This window comes from Cervus canadensis, chromosome 21 (genome assembly GCF_019320065.1).
Source record: "Cervus canadensis isolate Bull #8, Minnesota chromosome 21, ASM1932006v1, whole genome shotgun sequence".
Lineage (NCBI taxonomy): Eukaryota > Metazoa > Chordata > Mammalia > Artiodactyla > Cervidae > Cervus > Cervus canadensis.
In genome coordinates this window covers 30,850,549-30,867,635 of record NC_057406.1, presented here as the reverse complement: position 1 = coordinate 30,867,635, position 17,087 = coordinate 30,850,549, and the positions used below count along the sequence as shown (strand labels likewise).

General features: G+C 37.6%; 1 protein-coding gene across 1 annotated transcript in view; it reads left to right on the top strand.

Moving 5' to 3' along the window:
• ST8SIA1 (ST8 alpha-N-acetyl-neuraminide alpha-2,8-sialyltransferase 1) overlaps positions 1-17,087 on the top strand; it is a 172,986-nt gene that overhangs the window by 108,835 nt on the left and 47,064 nt on the right. The window contains exon 4 of the mRNA XM_043440287.1: positions 3,729-3,821. Within this exon, the coding sequence (XP_043296222.1) occupies positions 3,729-3,821 (93 nt within the window). The remainder of the gene's footprint in view (positions 1-3,728; positions 3,822-17,087) is intronic.

Genomic DNA, 17,087 nt, shown 5'->3' with positions numbered 1-17,087 from the left:
AAAGTAAACATTTGCTCTGTAACCAAAAGTGACACTTTAAAAAAGTAATATCATTAAATATCATTTATCTTGAAGTTCTGAAAGACAGAGGTAACAGTGATTATATCCTGGCGAGAAATTGGGTGGCTCAGGAATATGAGTGAAGACAATATAATTTTGGTGCCTGTGAATTATACTCAATTATATGTGTTTTATGTATTGAAGTATACATATAATTTAAAAAGGAATTTTTAAATGTATTCTATTCCTTTCTACCCATTCCCCACCCATCTCCACTTCCCACTTCAAAGAATTTTCATTTCTCATCAATTCTGTGGCCACATCCTCTATGATCCCGCGCACAGTTACTAAGACACTTCAGCCAGTAATATCCTTTCATTGTGCCAATAAGCAATAAAGCAAAGTTTGGAACATGTTTACACAATTATGCCTTATAAGAAACAATTTGACGGTATTAAATGTGCCTTTTATGTAAATCTGTGTAATTATCAATTTAGGAGTTGAGCTAAAATTACAGTATGCTTTTTTTTTCCCTGAGAGCTGCAGGGAGATATCACAGGCATTCATACTTGAAGAGAACGTTTACCCAGAAGAACAGTTATTTATACCAGAGTACAATGGCATTATTTTCCAGAAATGGATGTATAAATATTATCCTTATTGTTTTAAACATTTCGCTGTGTTGTAGAATTTGGCATTTAGTCTCTGGAAGTGTATTTCTGAGGTTTTGCTTTGTGATAGGAGGTGTCTGTATAGTCAAAGGTGTGATTTTTCCAGTAATCATGTACGAATGTGAATGTTGGACCATAAAGAAGGTTGAGTGCTGAAGAGCTGATGCTTTCAAACTATGGTGTTGGAGAAGACTCTTGAGAGTCCCTTGGACGTCAGAGAGATCAAACCAGTCAATCCTAAAGGAAATCAACCCTGAATATTCGTTGGAAGGATGGATGCTGAAGCTCCAATAGTTTGGCCACCTGATGCAAAGAGCTGAGTGATTGGAAAAGACCCTGATGCTGGACAAGACTGAAGGCAGGAGAAGGGGATGACAGAGGATGAGATGGCTGGATGGCATCACCGACTCAACGGACACGCGTTTGAACAAACTCTGGGAGATGGTGAAAGACAGGGAAGCCTGGTGTGCTGTAGTCCATGGGGTCACAAAGAGTCTGACATGACTGAGCGAATGGACAACAAAGAAGGTATGAAGGGATCCAGACATATGAGCCATAGATCAACCTCCAAGGAACACACAGAAAAACAAAGTTGTTATTCATGAGCACCAACTCCTTTCATTTACTGATGATAGAATAGGTCGACTGCACTTCCTAGCAATAGAGTTTACAGTTTTAATATAGTGAGATTGATTCTCAAATGTTATGAAGGGCCATCAAGATTGAAGGGGAAGTGATGAATTAGGAGTTTGGAATTAACATACACACACTGCTATATATAAAATAGTTAACTAAGAAGGACCTACTATATAGCACAGGGAATTCTACTCCGTATTCTGTCATAACCTAGGTATTTGAAAAAGAATGGGAATATGTCAATATATATGTATAACTGATTCCCTTTGCTGGAAACACTTGAAATTAACAGAACATTGTAAATCAACTCTATTCCAATAAAAACTAAAAAAGCTAAGTAAATAATTATATTCATCCAAGAAAAGAGAGAAAAAGATGCTCGAATTCTACCCTGCGTTTTATCCTGGGAGTCCTGTTCATCTTGGCAGAGATCAGTTGAATCCCAAGGTCAGCACCATGGTCAGATGAGCCTGGCCATTATGAGTAAACTCATTCCCCAGCACAGTCCTCAGAAACCACATGGATGTGATGTGGACGCCTCAAGTAGGCTCTGAGACTCGGCTTCCCCCAGGCTTCTCACAATACTCATTGTGTTTGTTTTCAATGGGCACTCAGCGAAAGTCGGCAACTGGCTGACTCATTACTTTGTGGGGAGCTGTCGGAAGAATCAGGATCTTATTACCAAAGAGCAGATGAAAGGAAGATTCCAAATCAAGTGAGACAAATTTCTACCTCAGATGTCCTGATGTGGTGGGAGTCACAGGGGTAAATACAAGACATCAAGGAACTTGTGCTGATCAGCTGAGACGATTTTCAGACAACCCCATGTCCTGGGGGAAATTTGCCCGGGAAATTTTAATAGTTGGGAAATGGCTGGGGCCTTGATATTTGTAAGATCTCTAACAACAAATAAATGATGCTTTACTTTGCTGAAATAGTACAAAGTTAGAGGTGCTCTGATGGTTGGAGTCAACTTAGAGATATGGCTGGAGAGGAGAAATCAGGACTCAGTAATAAAAGAAAAATCCAGTGGAAGCTATAGACTCATTTGGGGTGGTCATAAGTAATAAAGATGTATTTAGTTATATTTATACGATCATGGCAACCCACTCCAGTATTCTTGGGGCTTCTCTGGTGGCTCAGTGATAAAGAATCTGCCTACAGTGCAGGAGACTCGAGTTCCATCCTTGGGTTGGGAAGATACCCTGGAGGAGGGAATGGATTGTTGACTAGAGAATTTCATGGATGGAGGAGCCTGGCAGGCTATAGCCCCTGGGGTCGCAAAGAGTCAGATGTGACTGAGTGACTGAGTTACCAAGATATGATATGTCTGATATGGGATATTTTTGAGCTTTTACTATGTGTGAGGCATCAAGGTAGGGACTTTTTAATACATTTCTTACTTTAATCCTTACAACCAGCTTATTGGAGAGGAAAAGTCATTATCCTCATTTTGTAATGGGGAAACTGATGCAGATGTCATAACTTAGATAACAGCCCACTAGTAGAAAGCCATGAGATTGAATTTGCAGTTGCAGCATTTTCCATTGTAAGCATTCATAAGACGTTGCAGTCAAGGAGAGCACCCAGGGCAGGCTGGTGTATGTGGGAGGGAGGAGGGGTATTTCTTTTCCCAGTACTCTTTCCCTTGTCTAGACTGGGATGGTGGAGAATCACTGCATTTTGTTGGATGACAAAGCATTTTCACTGGAAGTCAACCATACGTTGGGCATGCATGCACTGATTTAGGTGGCAGAGTTTGCCTCGAATGTACTCTTATAATTTAGAATTTGGGAAAAGAATGAAAAACAGAAGCAATTCTTCCTTTTATCTTGAGGCTTGTTTGTATCCACAGAGAGGACTATAGGTCCTGTATCTTCTAGGACAGGGGTCCCCAACCTCTGGGATCTAATGCCTGATGATCTAAGGTAAAACTGATGTAATAATAATAGAAATAAAGTGCACAAAATGTAGTGTGCTTGAATCATCTGGAGAGCATCCCTCCCACCCAGTTTGTGAGAAAGTTGTCTTCCAAGAAAATCAGTCCCTGGAGCCTAAAAAGGTTGGGGACCACTGCCCAGGGGCCACACCCCCAGACGCTTATTTCAAGTCTAATGCACCCTGACTTATCACCTCAAAGATATTTTGAATGGAATAAATTCACTCCAGTTCTATCTCTTTCCTTTAGTAGATCCCTTACCTCTCTTGCTGACATTTTCTTTCTTCTAACACAGAAATAGTTTTTATGACAACATTCTGAAGATGCTATAATAGTCATCTAACTTCTATTAAAGGGAAGAGGTGACAAAAATCATTTATTTGTGAATTGAGCTAGATTTAGTAAGTTCCTATTTGCCATGATACTTGACTTGTTTTAAAAGTATGTAAATCATTCTGAAGAGCTTGTTCTCGTTTCTCTAGATGCAATCTTCCTCCTTTGTCAAGTGAATACACTAAGGATGTTGGATCCAAAAGTCATTTAGTGACAGCTAACCCCAGCATAATTCGACAAAGGTAAGAATTTATGACTTCTGCTTGTGAGGAATTAGAAAGAAGGCTTTCAGGGTATTTAACATCTTAAAGACAGTGAACATAAATCAGTTTGGGAAACAAAGACAAAAACCATCTGGACAGGCAGGAAGGATGAAGGAGGGAATTGTAAATAAACTCGGCAGGATCAAGGGAATCCAAACACTGTTTCACGCTTCCTCTGGGTTTCTGGTTTGTGCCTTTAGAGATGGTAAAATCCAAACAGTGGATCCACTGTTTTGCTCAAAGAAGTAAGAGTATATCATATTTACTCATTACTACTACTTTCCAACTTGTTGGCTTCAGTCCCAACTCATTGATTGGCATTGATTGGTGAACTGAAATCAGATGGGTTTTATTAAAAACAAAGAAATGACCACTTTGCTGCATCTGCATGCGTGAAAATAGCAATATTGTGGGAGTGTAGAGGAATGTGTGATTATATATCACAATATAGTACATCACATGATATCTGGTCAGATTTGGGGGAGGAAATGGGGAATTCCTGCTCTAGTATCGATTCCAGAAATCTTGGCAGCTGCTGTGGGAGCTTCTGGGGGTCAGTCTCTAGCTGATGAAGCCCAGCGGTGAGCTGTGAGCTGTTTTTCCAAGGACTGCTCATGTGGAGACACTTGATCTCTGTGAAAAGAAGAGCATCACCTTTACGCTGGCCATGTACACCAGCAATTAAGGGTGAAATATCCAGCCAGTCTGGGCGCAGGCACTTGTCACCTAAGGAAGTCTTATCCGAGTGAATAGCACTTGTGTGTCACTCGATAAACAATGCTGCACTCCTTGCTTCGGTTCTGAAGTAAGTATTCCCATAAAATAAATGTTCAGAAACACACCAAACAATTTTTAATTTGACAGATACCATGAAATTACACTTCCAAAACGTACCATTTACTTCCTCTTCGATAATGCATCAGACTGCCTGTTTTCCAGTGTTGAAAACATTATGTGCTATTCATCTTTTAAGTTTTTGTCAGTTTGTTGAGTTAAAAATGATACGTTATTTTTTTACTTAAAATGTGTTGTTTTCTGAATACAAGAAAGCTGAGTGGGTGTTGACTTCGTATTTTTTTATTCTGTAAATTGCCTATATTTTTTGCTAATTTTGTGCTTTTTTCTTTTTACAAACTATTTTCCTGTTGATTTATAGGAACGGTTTATATTATGTATGTAGCAAATATTAATGTTTTCTTCTAACCTGACACATATTGTTTAATTATGTTCTGTCAGAATTCAACATTTCTATACAGTGAAATTTGTTCGTCTTTTCCTTTAAAAATTTTTTCTGTAGACAGTCTTCCTTACCACATTGCCTTCGATGAGAAAATATTATCCTAATATTTTGAAATTTATTAATTATTGCTAATATTTTACTGCATTTATAGTTTTATTTTTTATTAAGAAATTTAATCCATTTGAATATCTTTATTTTTATAACAATGATCTTAATTTTCTCCACAAAAATATATGATTATTATAAGAAATTAAAAGAGAAAAATACAAAAAAGATGGTAACAAAAAATTGACCCCAAACCTCATCATTTGTAGATAACTGTAATTAACATGAGATGAATTTTTTTCAGATATTTCTTATATTCTTCAGAACTTTGAGTGTACTGTTTCATTATCTTCTGGCACTCAAAGTTGCCAGTCAGAAATCTAGTAGAAATTTATTTATTTTTTGTTTGAGGGAGATCTTTCTTTACTTCCTCCACTAAAGTTTTAATACATTTCGTTTTTTATCACTGAAATTCAGAAAGTTTACCAAGACATATTTTATCTTAGAGTGGGTCTTTTTTCATTAATGTTGCTGGATACACTAGTGGAGGTCCTTTGAGCTGGAAGACGTGGGATGTCGTGGTTGGGATGTCGTGGTTAGGAGTCTGTCCACTAAAGCATGATGACTCAGGTTGCACTTCCCTCTCACCCACTCACAGCTGTGTGAGCCTGACTGCGTTACTTAACACTTTCTCCTTCAGTTTTCTCATCTATAAAGCAAGGATAATAAATCTTACATAATAGATATAATGAATTAAACTATGCATATATGTATATGGTAAATATGTGGGCATATCTGGATCAACATATTATAAGTATATCTATGCTTATTTATGCCTGCTATACGTAAGCAATATATAAATGTTAGTTATCATTAGTATTGTTTTTCATGTTTGTCAGCATTCTCTCAGATGCCTGATTATTTCTTCTTCTCCATTATGTTTGCTCTCTCTTTCTAGTCCTCCTATTAGGTGGATATTAGAACTTCTAGGCCTATTACCATGATGTGTAACTCTTTCCTTGTGCCATGTAGCTTTGTGTGTGTGTACATGTGTATGTACACACGTGTATACGTGTGTATACATGTGTGTACATGTGTGTGTACACATGTGTGTGTGTTATGTCCCAAGTATTTTAGTTGTGTTCATTGTGCTATGTAGTCTACTACTCCCTTGTTTTAATTGTATTTTTGTTTTCCATGAGCCAAATTATTTTTCCATAGCATTTTTTATGGCTATAATGTCCTCTTAGGTATCATGAAGATGAGTTTTGTGTTTCTGTTCTTTCTATATGCAGATTATTCCTCCTATTTTTTGAACTTAATGCTACATAGGTGATTTGACATTTTCTAAAATTTGTACTTTAGTTTTCTGTTCATTTTTATATGCTAAGCCTTTTTGCTGTTGGTGTATAAGGATGTATTCTTTTCATAATAAATAGTTGGTTTTAAAAATGTCACTGAAAACCAAAAATGCCAGTCAAATTTGTGAGTTAGTAACTTGACTGAATGACCCAAAATTAGTGCTCTGTACTATTTTTAGTGTGATTTGTTTGTTGACATAGCTAATGTTGCATAGCAAGGAATTAGTAAGAATAAGAAAATGAAACATTTCTCTTTTATAGTTTAGTTACTGACCCTCACTCAGTCTTGGGTTTTTTGTGGTTATTTTGAGGGGAATGGGAGGTCTGATCAGGAAAATATTAGAAAATCACCAGTGATGATGGTGATGTCTCTTTAATTCAATTAAGTGGATTGAGGTTCTGGGAAAATTGGGAAGGATTCATATCAGATACAAGAGAATACTTGCAGAATTATTTTTATTTGTTTATTTAAATTTTTAAAAATAATTTCAGATTCACAAGAAGTTGCAAAACAAACAAACAAAAAATGTGTAGGCAAGTCCTTTGTACCCTTCAACCAGTTTACCCCAATGGTAGTGTCTTGCCTAACCTCAGTATGATACTTTAACTCTCATTTTGAGTAGGGAATAAAATCACTTTTAAGAAAAAATAAATGTTCTTATGAAGGGGAATGAAACATTCAGTACATTACATTGAAGGGCAAAAGATTCTATTTTTCTACCTGAATATGTGGAATGTGGATTTTTAAAAATCATGTGAAAAAGAGTATTTATCTAGAACAAGACTTAAAGCAAGATGAAAGATTGAGATGGTGATTTTGAGAAATATTTTAACTACGGCAGGAGAAAACAAAGTATTTCTTTCCTTCAAACACAATATTTAAGTGTTTAAAAGGAAAAAATTTAATATAAAAAACTAATACCAGGCAAGCAAGAGTCGTTACGATTAATCTAGGGTCAACATTTAGTCAGTGTTTTGGCATGCCAGGTTCTGGGTTCTTTATGTGCTTTGCCTCATTTAATCCTCAGAATAATCCTAATAAGGAAGTATTTAAATGTGTGCTTTTACAGAAAACAAGATGTAAATTTTGTCATCTGCTCATGTTCACAGCTGCTACTCATCAGTCTGGTACCTCACCCAGACTTGTCTCAATCCAAAGTCACTCTTAACCAGTGACCATTGCACACCTGATCTTTAGAGATGAGCCATATATCGCCCAAGGAGACAATTGAGTTTTCATAAGTGATGTCATTTTGGAAAACGAAGTGAAAGTTTTTTCACTTAACAAAATGTATTCAATGTTGCAAGATTTTTGAAGACAAAATCAAAATGCATACAGCAGTTCCATTTTGTGAAATAAGGAAAAACATACCACTTACAATAACATTAGAGAATTTTATATACTTAACAATTAAACAATAGGCATTCCTTGATGGTCCAGTGGCTGGGAGTTGGCACTTTCACTGTTGATGCCCGAGTTCAGTCCCTTCTCAGGGAACTAAGATCCTATATGCCACAACTGAGAGTTTGCGTGCTGCAACTGAAGATCCTGCACGCCACAACCAAGATGGAAGATCCCCTGTGACCCAGCTAAAACCCAGCACAGCCAAATAAATAAATATATATTTTTTAAAAATAGAAATTTTCACTCAGTAAGAAGGAGCTCTGCTATAGGCTTTGTCAGGATATCTTGTCTAGCATACATTCTCATTTTTAGAAAACAGCTTTGTTGAGGCACGATTGATATACCCCCAAAACTGCACATGTTTATTATGTACAATTTGATGAGTCTGGGCATATGCAAACACCCGTGATACTGTCACCATCATTAAGGTAATAAACATAGTCATCACCTCCTAAAATTTCCTTGTGTCCTTGTTTTTTTAGTGTGTGGTAAAAATAAGAACACTTAATGTGAAATCTGTTCTCTTAACACGTTGTTGTTCAGTGGGTAGAAAGTGAACTCCTTTTGACAGCACCCAGAATGAAAGGATTAGTTAAGGTGTCTGGGACACAGATTAGAAAGGGCTTTGCGGTTGCAGTCACCCTCTGGACTGCACCTTTATGGCCTAGGAGAAGTGAGTTTATTTTAATGTGGCAGCAGAGTCTGTTGGATTTTCAGACCCATTGCTGTCATCGTCTTCTTTCCTTTGCTGGGTCTTGCAGGTAGAGGCAGTAAGGATCCCTTCATGAATTTACCTTCATTAACATATACCAGCTCTAACCCATTGGTCTGCAAACATTTTTGTTCAAATACTCTTTAAAAGAACTAAGGGAGGTTCAAAAAGGAGGGTACATTACATATATGTATGGTTGATATATAGCAGAAACAGCATTAACACAGCATTAATATCGTAAAGCAATTATCCTCCAATTAAAAATAAATAATTTTAAAAATTATAGTTTTTAAAATCCAGCATTATTTCCTTCATCTTTTAAAAGTTACCTAATATTTTTGGCATAAAGTTAAATTGTTGCCAAGTATGTACTTTTAGTGCATGCTGCATTGTGCATGTTTGAATATATGGTCACAAAATCTCAGACGTGCAGATTTAACTTTTTGTATGCTACATGTCCTCAGAGCAAAGCCAAAGCTCTTTGTCAAATTGATTCATTAAGTTGAGTTGTCTTTCTGTCAGAAAAATAAACTGACTGCCTTCTATTCAGTTAAGTGTTAACATGTAACATTTATATGGTTATATGTTAACCTTATATGGTTGTATATAACCTTATATGGTTATAAGGTTAGCGTATAACCTCAGTTCTGAATTCTAATTAGTCAACATATAAATAAGGTATTGAAATTGCCAAGGATTGTCCCCCAGGTAAAATAAGGCACAGCCTCTTTCTATTTCTTATAAAGATCTTTTTGCCTTTTCTCAAAGGACACTCTTTCAGAAGCTATATACCTTACAAATGTTTCTTTCCTGGGTGACCAGCTGGTTTTTGCACTCTGAGGCAATGCACCATTATAATATTTGGGATAATAGGAAGTGGAAAAGGGAAAATTATGAAAGTGGAGTTTGGAAAATAGTTGTTTAGACCATCAGATTAGTCTTGAGTAAATGTTTTCGAAAAACATGTATGTAGAGGTTGAGGATTTGGAAATTCATGGGGCGGAGGGAGTGTTAATATGGGAGCTTCACAGGAACAAAGTTGCAGAGGTGCTCATTCAACAAATATAGTTTGAAATCTACTCTGGGACAGAAAATACAGAGTTTAAGAAGATGGACAACTTATAGCCTGAAGTTACTCCCAATTAAGAGATATTCTGTGGTCAAAGTGTCCATAAGGGGCTTAAGGGGATCTCTGAACCCCTTTTGAAGTTTATTTTAAAAAATTATGTGTATGTATTATATATTATTTATCAGATTTTTCAAGGTTTCCATTACTCTTAATAGGTTTAAAATTCACTGGCCTAAACTGAGTCATTCTATATAAAAGACTCTATATAAAAGATATAAAAGGAGAGATTATAGTCCTCAAAGCTTGTTTCTCAGTTTCTGAATAGAATTGAAAACTCAGCCATTTTTGCCATAACAGAAGGTCAATACATATTTGGGCCAGTGATGGTTAAACAAATAAAAACTGGAACTTAATTGATTGCTTTATTATGATATTAAGAATTCACTTTTGAACTTTGAGACTCCAACTTGGGAAGTTACTATTTGCAGCCACAGAAAAGAGCAGCAATGTTCTCTGTGTGTGTTTCCATGTAGGCATATTAGAGACAGTAGTATCAGGGTGAACAGCTTGGGGTCAATAATTGTTTATCTTTGCTCTTGAGATCTCAGCAAGTATATGTGGGCTTCCCTGGTGGCTTAATGGTAGAAAATCTGCCTACCAGCTGCAGAAGATGCAGGTTTAATCCCTGTGTCATGAAGATCCCCTGGAGAAGGGAATGGCAACCCACTCCAATATTCTTGCCTGGAGAATCCCATGGACAGAGGAGCCTGGAGGGCTACAGTCCATGGGATCCAATGGTTATCACCTCTAATTTTACGAAAAGCAGTTGGGAGTATGGAGATATTATCTGGGAGAACAATTATTTGTTTTATTGATGTACTTTTTAAAAAATAATTTGAGCTTTGAGGAAAATGACTTGGGTCCAAAAAAGGTTATAGCAACTTCTGTTTAATATTTGATATGACTCATGCCCCAGACTGTGTTCCTAAAACGTCCTCGTCACTTCTGCCAGCTGACTTCTTTTTCCTTTTCTCTCCAAACTTAGAGCAACTTATCAGTGTTTGCACCAAGTTTTGGCAGTCACTGATAGCCATTCTGTCTTAACATCTGCCATGATGTAAGGGAATTTAAAAGACAGATGCTAAAACTGGAACTAGAGAGAACAAACAGAAGACAGAGAAGAAATACCTCTGAAAGGGTGGAGATCTGTATGGAGTTTCAAACAGATATAAGCTCTTAAGAAAACATTGAAATTAGCAATATTGAGAGTCCTCAGAGATAAAAAATAAATAACAATTGTAGATAGACATGCCTGAGAACTTATTGAAATTTTCAGATGCATATATTACTAAGTATGAAATTCTTACAGAAAAAAATATGAATCAAAAGTCAGTAGTAAAACATGAAAATTATATAGATAGCTTAAAAAAAACCAAATAGGAATTTTAGAAATGAAAATATAATTGTTGAGGTGAACAGACATCATATTAGACATACTGAAGAGAGTATCAGTGAACTGGGAGATAGAGCAGATAATTTGCTAGATATAAGATATGCTAGAAAGTATTCTAGATTTGCTAGAAAATATGAAGATAAGACAAAGAAACTTGGATGATGGAACAGAAGTTGCTCAGTCGCGTCCAACTCTTTGGGACCCCATGGACTGCAGCCTGCCAGGCTCCTCCATCCCTGGGATTTTCCAGGCAAGCATACTGTAGTGAGTTGCCATTTCCTTTTCCAGGGTATCTTCCTGACCCAGGTATTGAACCCAGGTCTCCTGCATCGTAGGCAGACTTTTTACCATCTAAGCCACCAAGGAGGATGGAATGAGAAGGACTAAAATCCAGTCTTTTATTTAAATGGAATTGCGGAATTATAAAATAAAGGTGCAATGCAAGAGACCGGAATTCAGTCCCTGGGTCAGGAACATCCCCTGGAGAAGGGAATGACTATCCATTCCAGTATTCTTGTCTGGAGAATTCCACGGACAGAAGAGTCTGGCCGTCTACAGTCATGGGGTCTCAAAGAGTTGGACATGACTGAGCAGTTAACACTTTCACCACTTTCAAAGGCTGAGACATCTTCAGAATTGAAGAATAATATACTCCATAAATACAGAAAGCAAGGTATCAAACATGAGTGAAATTAAAATTAAAAATGCAATTTAATAAAATTGAACTAAAGATAATAAGAAGCTTTTAAAAGCAGCTAGAGGAAAAAGGACATTATCTGCAAAAGAATGATCATTAGACTGAAAACAGACTTCTTCCAACAGTCAATGGGAGTCAGAAAACAGTGGAACAAGATCTTCCAAGTGCTAGGAGAAGGAAGGTATCAACGTAGGAGTGTGTACAGGTTATCTTTCAAATAATATAAAACATTTTCTAGAAAAACAGTAAAGTTATTTATCATCAGCAGACCTTCACTGAAAGAAATTCTTAAGATTGTATCTCAGAAAAAAAAAAAAAAAAGATTGTATCTCAGGCAAAAGGCATGTTACTTCAGAAGGAAAATTTGATATGCAAAGAAGTTGGTAAACATATAAACAGATCTAAACAAACCTCACCAGCATGAAGTAATAATTATATGTTATCTTTACATATGATATGTAGAAGCCACAGATATGGAGAGCTTACTTTAAGGGGTGTGAGCATCCATGGACTGGATCCTGGAACCAAGTCCTCACATATACCAAGGGATGACTATACTGGAAAATAGCATCACTTAAATTGAGAAGGAGAGACTGAAGTTTTTTAAAGCTCTTGTTTCAGTTTTTGTTGCTCAATAGCAAGTCATTCTCCATGGCTTAAACAACAGTTGTTTTATTGTCTTTCACAGTTTCTGTGGGTCAGGAATTCAGGAAGGACCAGGCTCGGGAGATCTGATGCACCAGATCAACTTCAGCCGGTGGCTGGAGTTGAAATGGTGAAGGATTGGAGCAACTGGGGTAGGCTGGGCATCTCTCTTTTTCCTTATAGTCTCAGGCATCTCTTTGTGGTCTCTTCTTGTGAGCTAGTTTGGGCTCCCTCACAGCATGCTAGCTCAGGACAGTTGGACTGTTTGTATGGTAATTGGGTTCTACCAAAGCTAGTATCCATAGAGAACATGGCAGAAGTCATGGTGATTTTATAACCTCACATCAGAATGACATATAGGTCAGTTCTATCACACTTATGTAGGTTGAGGCAACCACAAAGACCCACCCAGGGTTGAGGGGGAGGAGTCCTGGCACAGATCCTCCTGATATTAGGAGAAGTGTCAAAGTCACATTGTGAAAAGAATATGTATGGGACTTCCTTCCTTCCTGTCTGCCAAGCAGGACATGCTCAGGTCTGGTAGGATCCCACATTCTGCATGGAACGACTAAGGCCTTGTGCTGCAGCTACTGAGCCTGTGCTCTGGAGCCCATGCTCCTCAGCAAGAGAAGCCACTGCGATGAGAAACCCACGCACCACAGCTAGAGAAAGCCCATGTGTGGCAATGAAGACCCAGTGCAGCCTCCCCCGCCCCACACCAAAAAAAAAAAAGAATATGTATGCTGCTATGCTTAGCCACTCAGTCATGTCCGACTCTTTGTGACCCCATGGACTGTAGCCTTCCAAGCTCCTCTGTCCATGGGAATTCTCCAGGCAAGAATACTGGAGTGGGTTGCCATGGCCTCCTCTTGGGGATCTTCCCAACCCAGGGATCGAACCCAGGTATCCTGCATTGCAGGCAGATTCTTCACCAGCTGAGCCACAAGGGAATCCCTTGTGTATGCTAGGTCATCTTTGGACAATGTAATCTGCTACTGTCTGCCTTACATCACAACAATTCATATCCCTCGACCATTCAGAATAAATTTAGCTCCTCCATGAAGACTACCAAGACTTACTTCATCACAGAATCAATTTCAAATCCCAGGATCTCCAAAGAGTTGAAAGAAGGAGCAGCAGCAATAACAGAAACCCGAAAAAGAATAACTTGAAAACAAAAGTACAACAAAGGGGATCCAAAAAGCTAAAATCGATTCTCTGAAAAGCTGACAAAAATTACTTAAAAGAGACATTTTATCATTTTTCTACAAATCTGTCCTAAAAACAAAGAGAAAAATCTCTAGTGTGTGCAAGCACACATATCATGTTGTAAGTAATTTGAAAACAGTTGCACTCTTTAGATGTCTAAAAATATAGCAATGGTTTTGTAACTTGTGTCCATGTTGATGAAATATTATGCAGTGATGTTATGGAATAATGTTCATGAATAATTTTAGCAAATGGTAAAATGCTTATTTAAGTGAAAAATAAATACATAAATGCATGTGCTTCAATTATATAAAATTACATGCCTAAGGAGATAAATCAACATTTTCCAATTTTGCTGCAAAGTTTTATAATTTTTTAATGAAAAAAAAATCATTAAAAAGCAAGCCTAGTTATTTTACATTATGTCCTAATATTAACTCATTTTGATGATATAGTAGCTCCTCCAACAATAGAGGAGCTAACAATAGAATGAAGCCCTGATTGTGTGTGTGTGTTCCTGCTTTTCCAGATCTAAGTGGGATTGGCTTGGTCCCCAAATTTTATATACCGAATTCAGAAAGTTAGAACGTTCTATGCATCTTTTGGGGAACATTGTACCAGGAGCAGTAGAAGTGAGCCTGGCAATAAGAACCCAGCTCCTGACATGGAGTAGTTATCACATCAATGTCCATTTGTTTCTTCCCTTGCTCTTTCCCTCTTGTTATTGTTCAGTCGCTAAGTTGTGTCCAACTTTTCGTAACCCCATGGACTGCAGCTTTCTTTCCATCTATGAAGTTCTGATCCTCAGAATTAAGTAGCGAGTCAGATCAAATGTAACTATAAAAGAATAATTAGTACTTAGTTAGTAAATAAATATTGAAGTAGCCTAAATTCTCATGATCCTTTCATGCAGGTTCATTGAGAGTAGGTTACACTCCAGTGAGAAACCTGAAGGGGTTGACCCAGCAGGGTTACTACGTTTATATTGACTTGCAACACACTGAATTATAAGATCATGCCTCTGTAAGTTTTTATTACTAAATTGCTTTAATTTGTTTAGTAGAACTTTTAAAAAATAAGAGGTCTACTCTTTGATTGAACCTATAAATTGTGATATGCATTTTAACTTAAACGATATCTGGATATGCTCTCATATCTGGATCTCTGTAGACTCACACCCGCACACACAACCACAGCCCATGAAGACAGGCATCTTAAGGATCAGAGTCATGATGTAAATTATTGACAGGGGAAGAATGTACGCTGGTGAGAGAGAGAACATATTTGATAAATATGATCCTTGGTGGCTCAGAGGGTAAAGAATCCGCCTGCAATGCAGGAGACACAGTCCCTGGAGTGTCATCCTCTGAAGATCCTCTGAAGAAGGGAATGGCGGCCCACTCCAGGATTCTTGCCTGAAGAATTCCATGGACAGAGGAGCCTGGTGGGGCTATAGTCCATGGGGTCGCAGAGAGTCGTACACATCTGAGCTACTAACGTGCATGTGTGCACATGCACACACACACTGCAAGTACTAATGAAGGGAAGGGCAAAAAGAAGGGATACACAAGATAAAATAATTGATCAGAGGAGTCCAATTTCATATTATACCATTAGTGAAACTGAGCTGCCTTTTACAGTCTCCGGTGACCAGTTAGAAGCTGAGGCAGAGTTGACACTGCCTAAGTTTTTGTGCATTGTGGGTCCTGCACATGTTAAGTTTGGTTGACATTTAAAATATAACCAAAATGTTGGAATGTCTGTTGTGTATAAAGGAAGACATGGGAACAACAATGAGTTGCCAATTTGATTTATAAACAAGTTATTTCAGAGAAATGCTAAAAGCAACTCTGTATTTTCTTGTAAGGTAGCAAAATAAAGCAAAGGAAGAAAATACCCACAAGTAGATGAAGCTGTATTATCAATAGTTACCAAGATGGGTGCAAAATGATTGTCTCCGTATCAAATGTCAAACAGTGCAAAGTGAAAGTAGGAAAAGTTGCTAGTTCCTTTTTGTGTTGCCTGTGTGTGTTCAGTTATTTCCAACTCTTTGCGACCCTATGGACTGTAGCCCGCCAGGCTCCCCCATTTCTTAGAATGGATGAAAGAAGTGTCTAAGTGAGGAAGAGGCTAGTGGCAACTTCTCTGGTGGTCCACTGGTTAGACTCCACGCTGCCAATGCAGCGGGTACAGATTTGATCCCTGATCAGGGAACTAAGATCCCACCTGCTGCATGCCTAAAAGATTTAAAAAAAAAAAAAAGAGGCTAGTGCAGGACTATCTGTAGCACTGTTGTAAAATCACTGAGTTGTAGTTTCGTTGCAGTATTCTTTTTTTCATGTATTATTGTTAAATAATATAATAACATCTCAGATCTGATGAAATACTATTTCTTTTATATAAATAATACATGCTAATTAGTGAGAAATAAAAATGATTAGGTAGAAGGAAAGAATAAATGGAGGAAGAGTGACCCATAGAAACACTAACCATTGCATAACCATTAGGTATATAGGACTGACCCATGGAGAGGCTAGTAAGACAAGTATTATCATTATCCTGATTTTTCAATGACAGGCAAGTGAAGAGATTTGCTTCAATCAAATATTGTGTCGAATTGGCTTGAACCTAGGACTTTGGACTCTTTTCTTTTCTTGGAGAGTAGTTGGAGAACTATCACCTAGGGGGTTATAGTTGCTATCACAGCTTATATTTAATTGTTATCTCTAGGAGAGGAGGGAAGAGAAAACTCCAAGTGGCCAGGAAGGAGTTTATCATTTTAAAGGGAAAGTGAGAATTTTTTATTAGGAAACAATTGGGTGAAACTCCTAAGGAGATTAAAAAAAAGTGATTTATGCATTTGTAATACTACATACTGCAGCCAAGAAATTAAAAGATGCTTTCTTCTTGGAAGAAAGCTATGACAAACCTAGAGTGAGTGAGTGAAGTCGCTCAGTCGTGTCCAACTCTTTGTGACCCCGTGGACTGTAGCCTACCAGGCTCATCCGTCCATGGGATTTTTCAGGCAAGGGTACTGGAGTGGGTTGCCATTTCCTTCTCCAGGGGATCTTCCCAACCCAGGTATCGAACCTAGACAGCATATTAAAAATCAGAGACATCATTTTGCCAACAGAGGTCCATCTAGTCAAAGCTATGGTTTTTCCAGTAGTTATGTATAGATGTGGGAGTTGGACCATAAAGAAAGCTGAGTGCCAAAGAATTGTTGTTGGAGAAGACTCTTGAGAGTCCCTTGGACTCCAAAGATATCAAACCAGTCAGTCTTAAAGGAAATCAACTGTGAATTTTCATTGGAATGACTAATGCTGAAGCTGAAGCTCCGGTACTTTGACCATGATACTTTGATGGGAAGAGCTGATTTGTTGGACAAGACCCTTGATGCTGGGAAAGA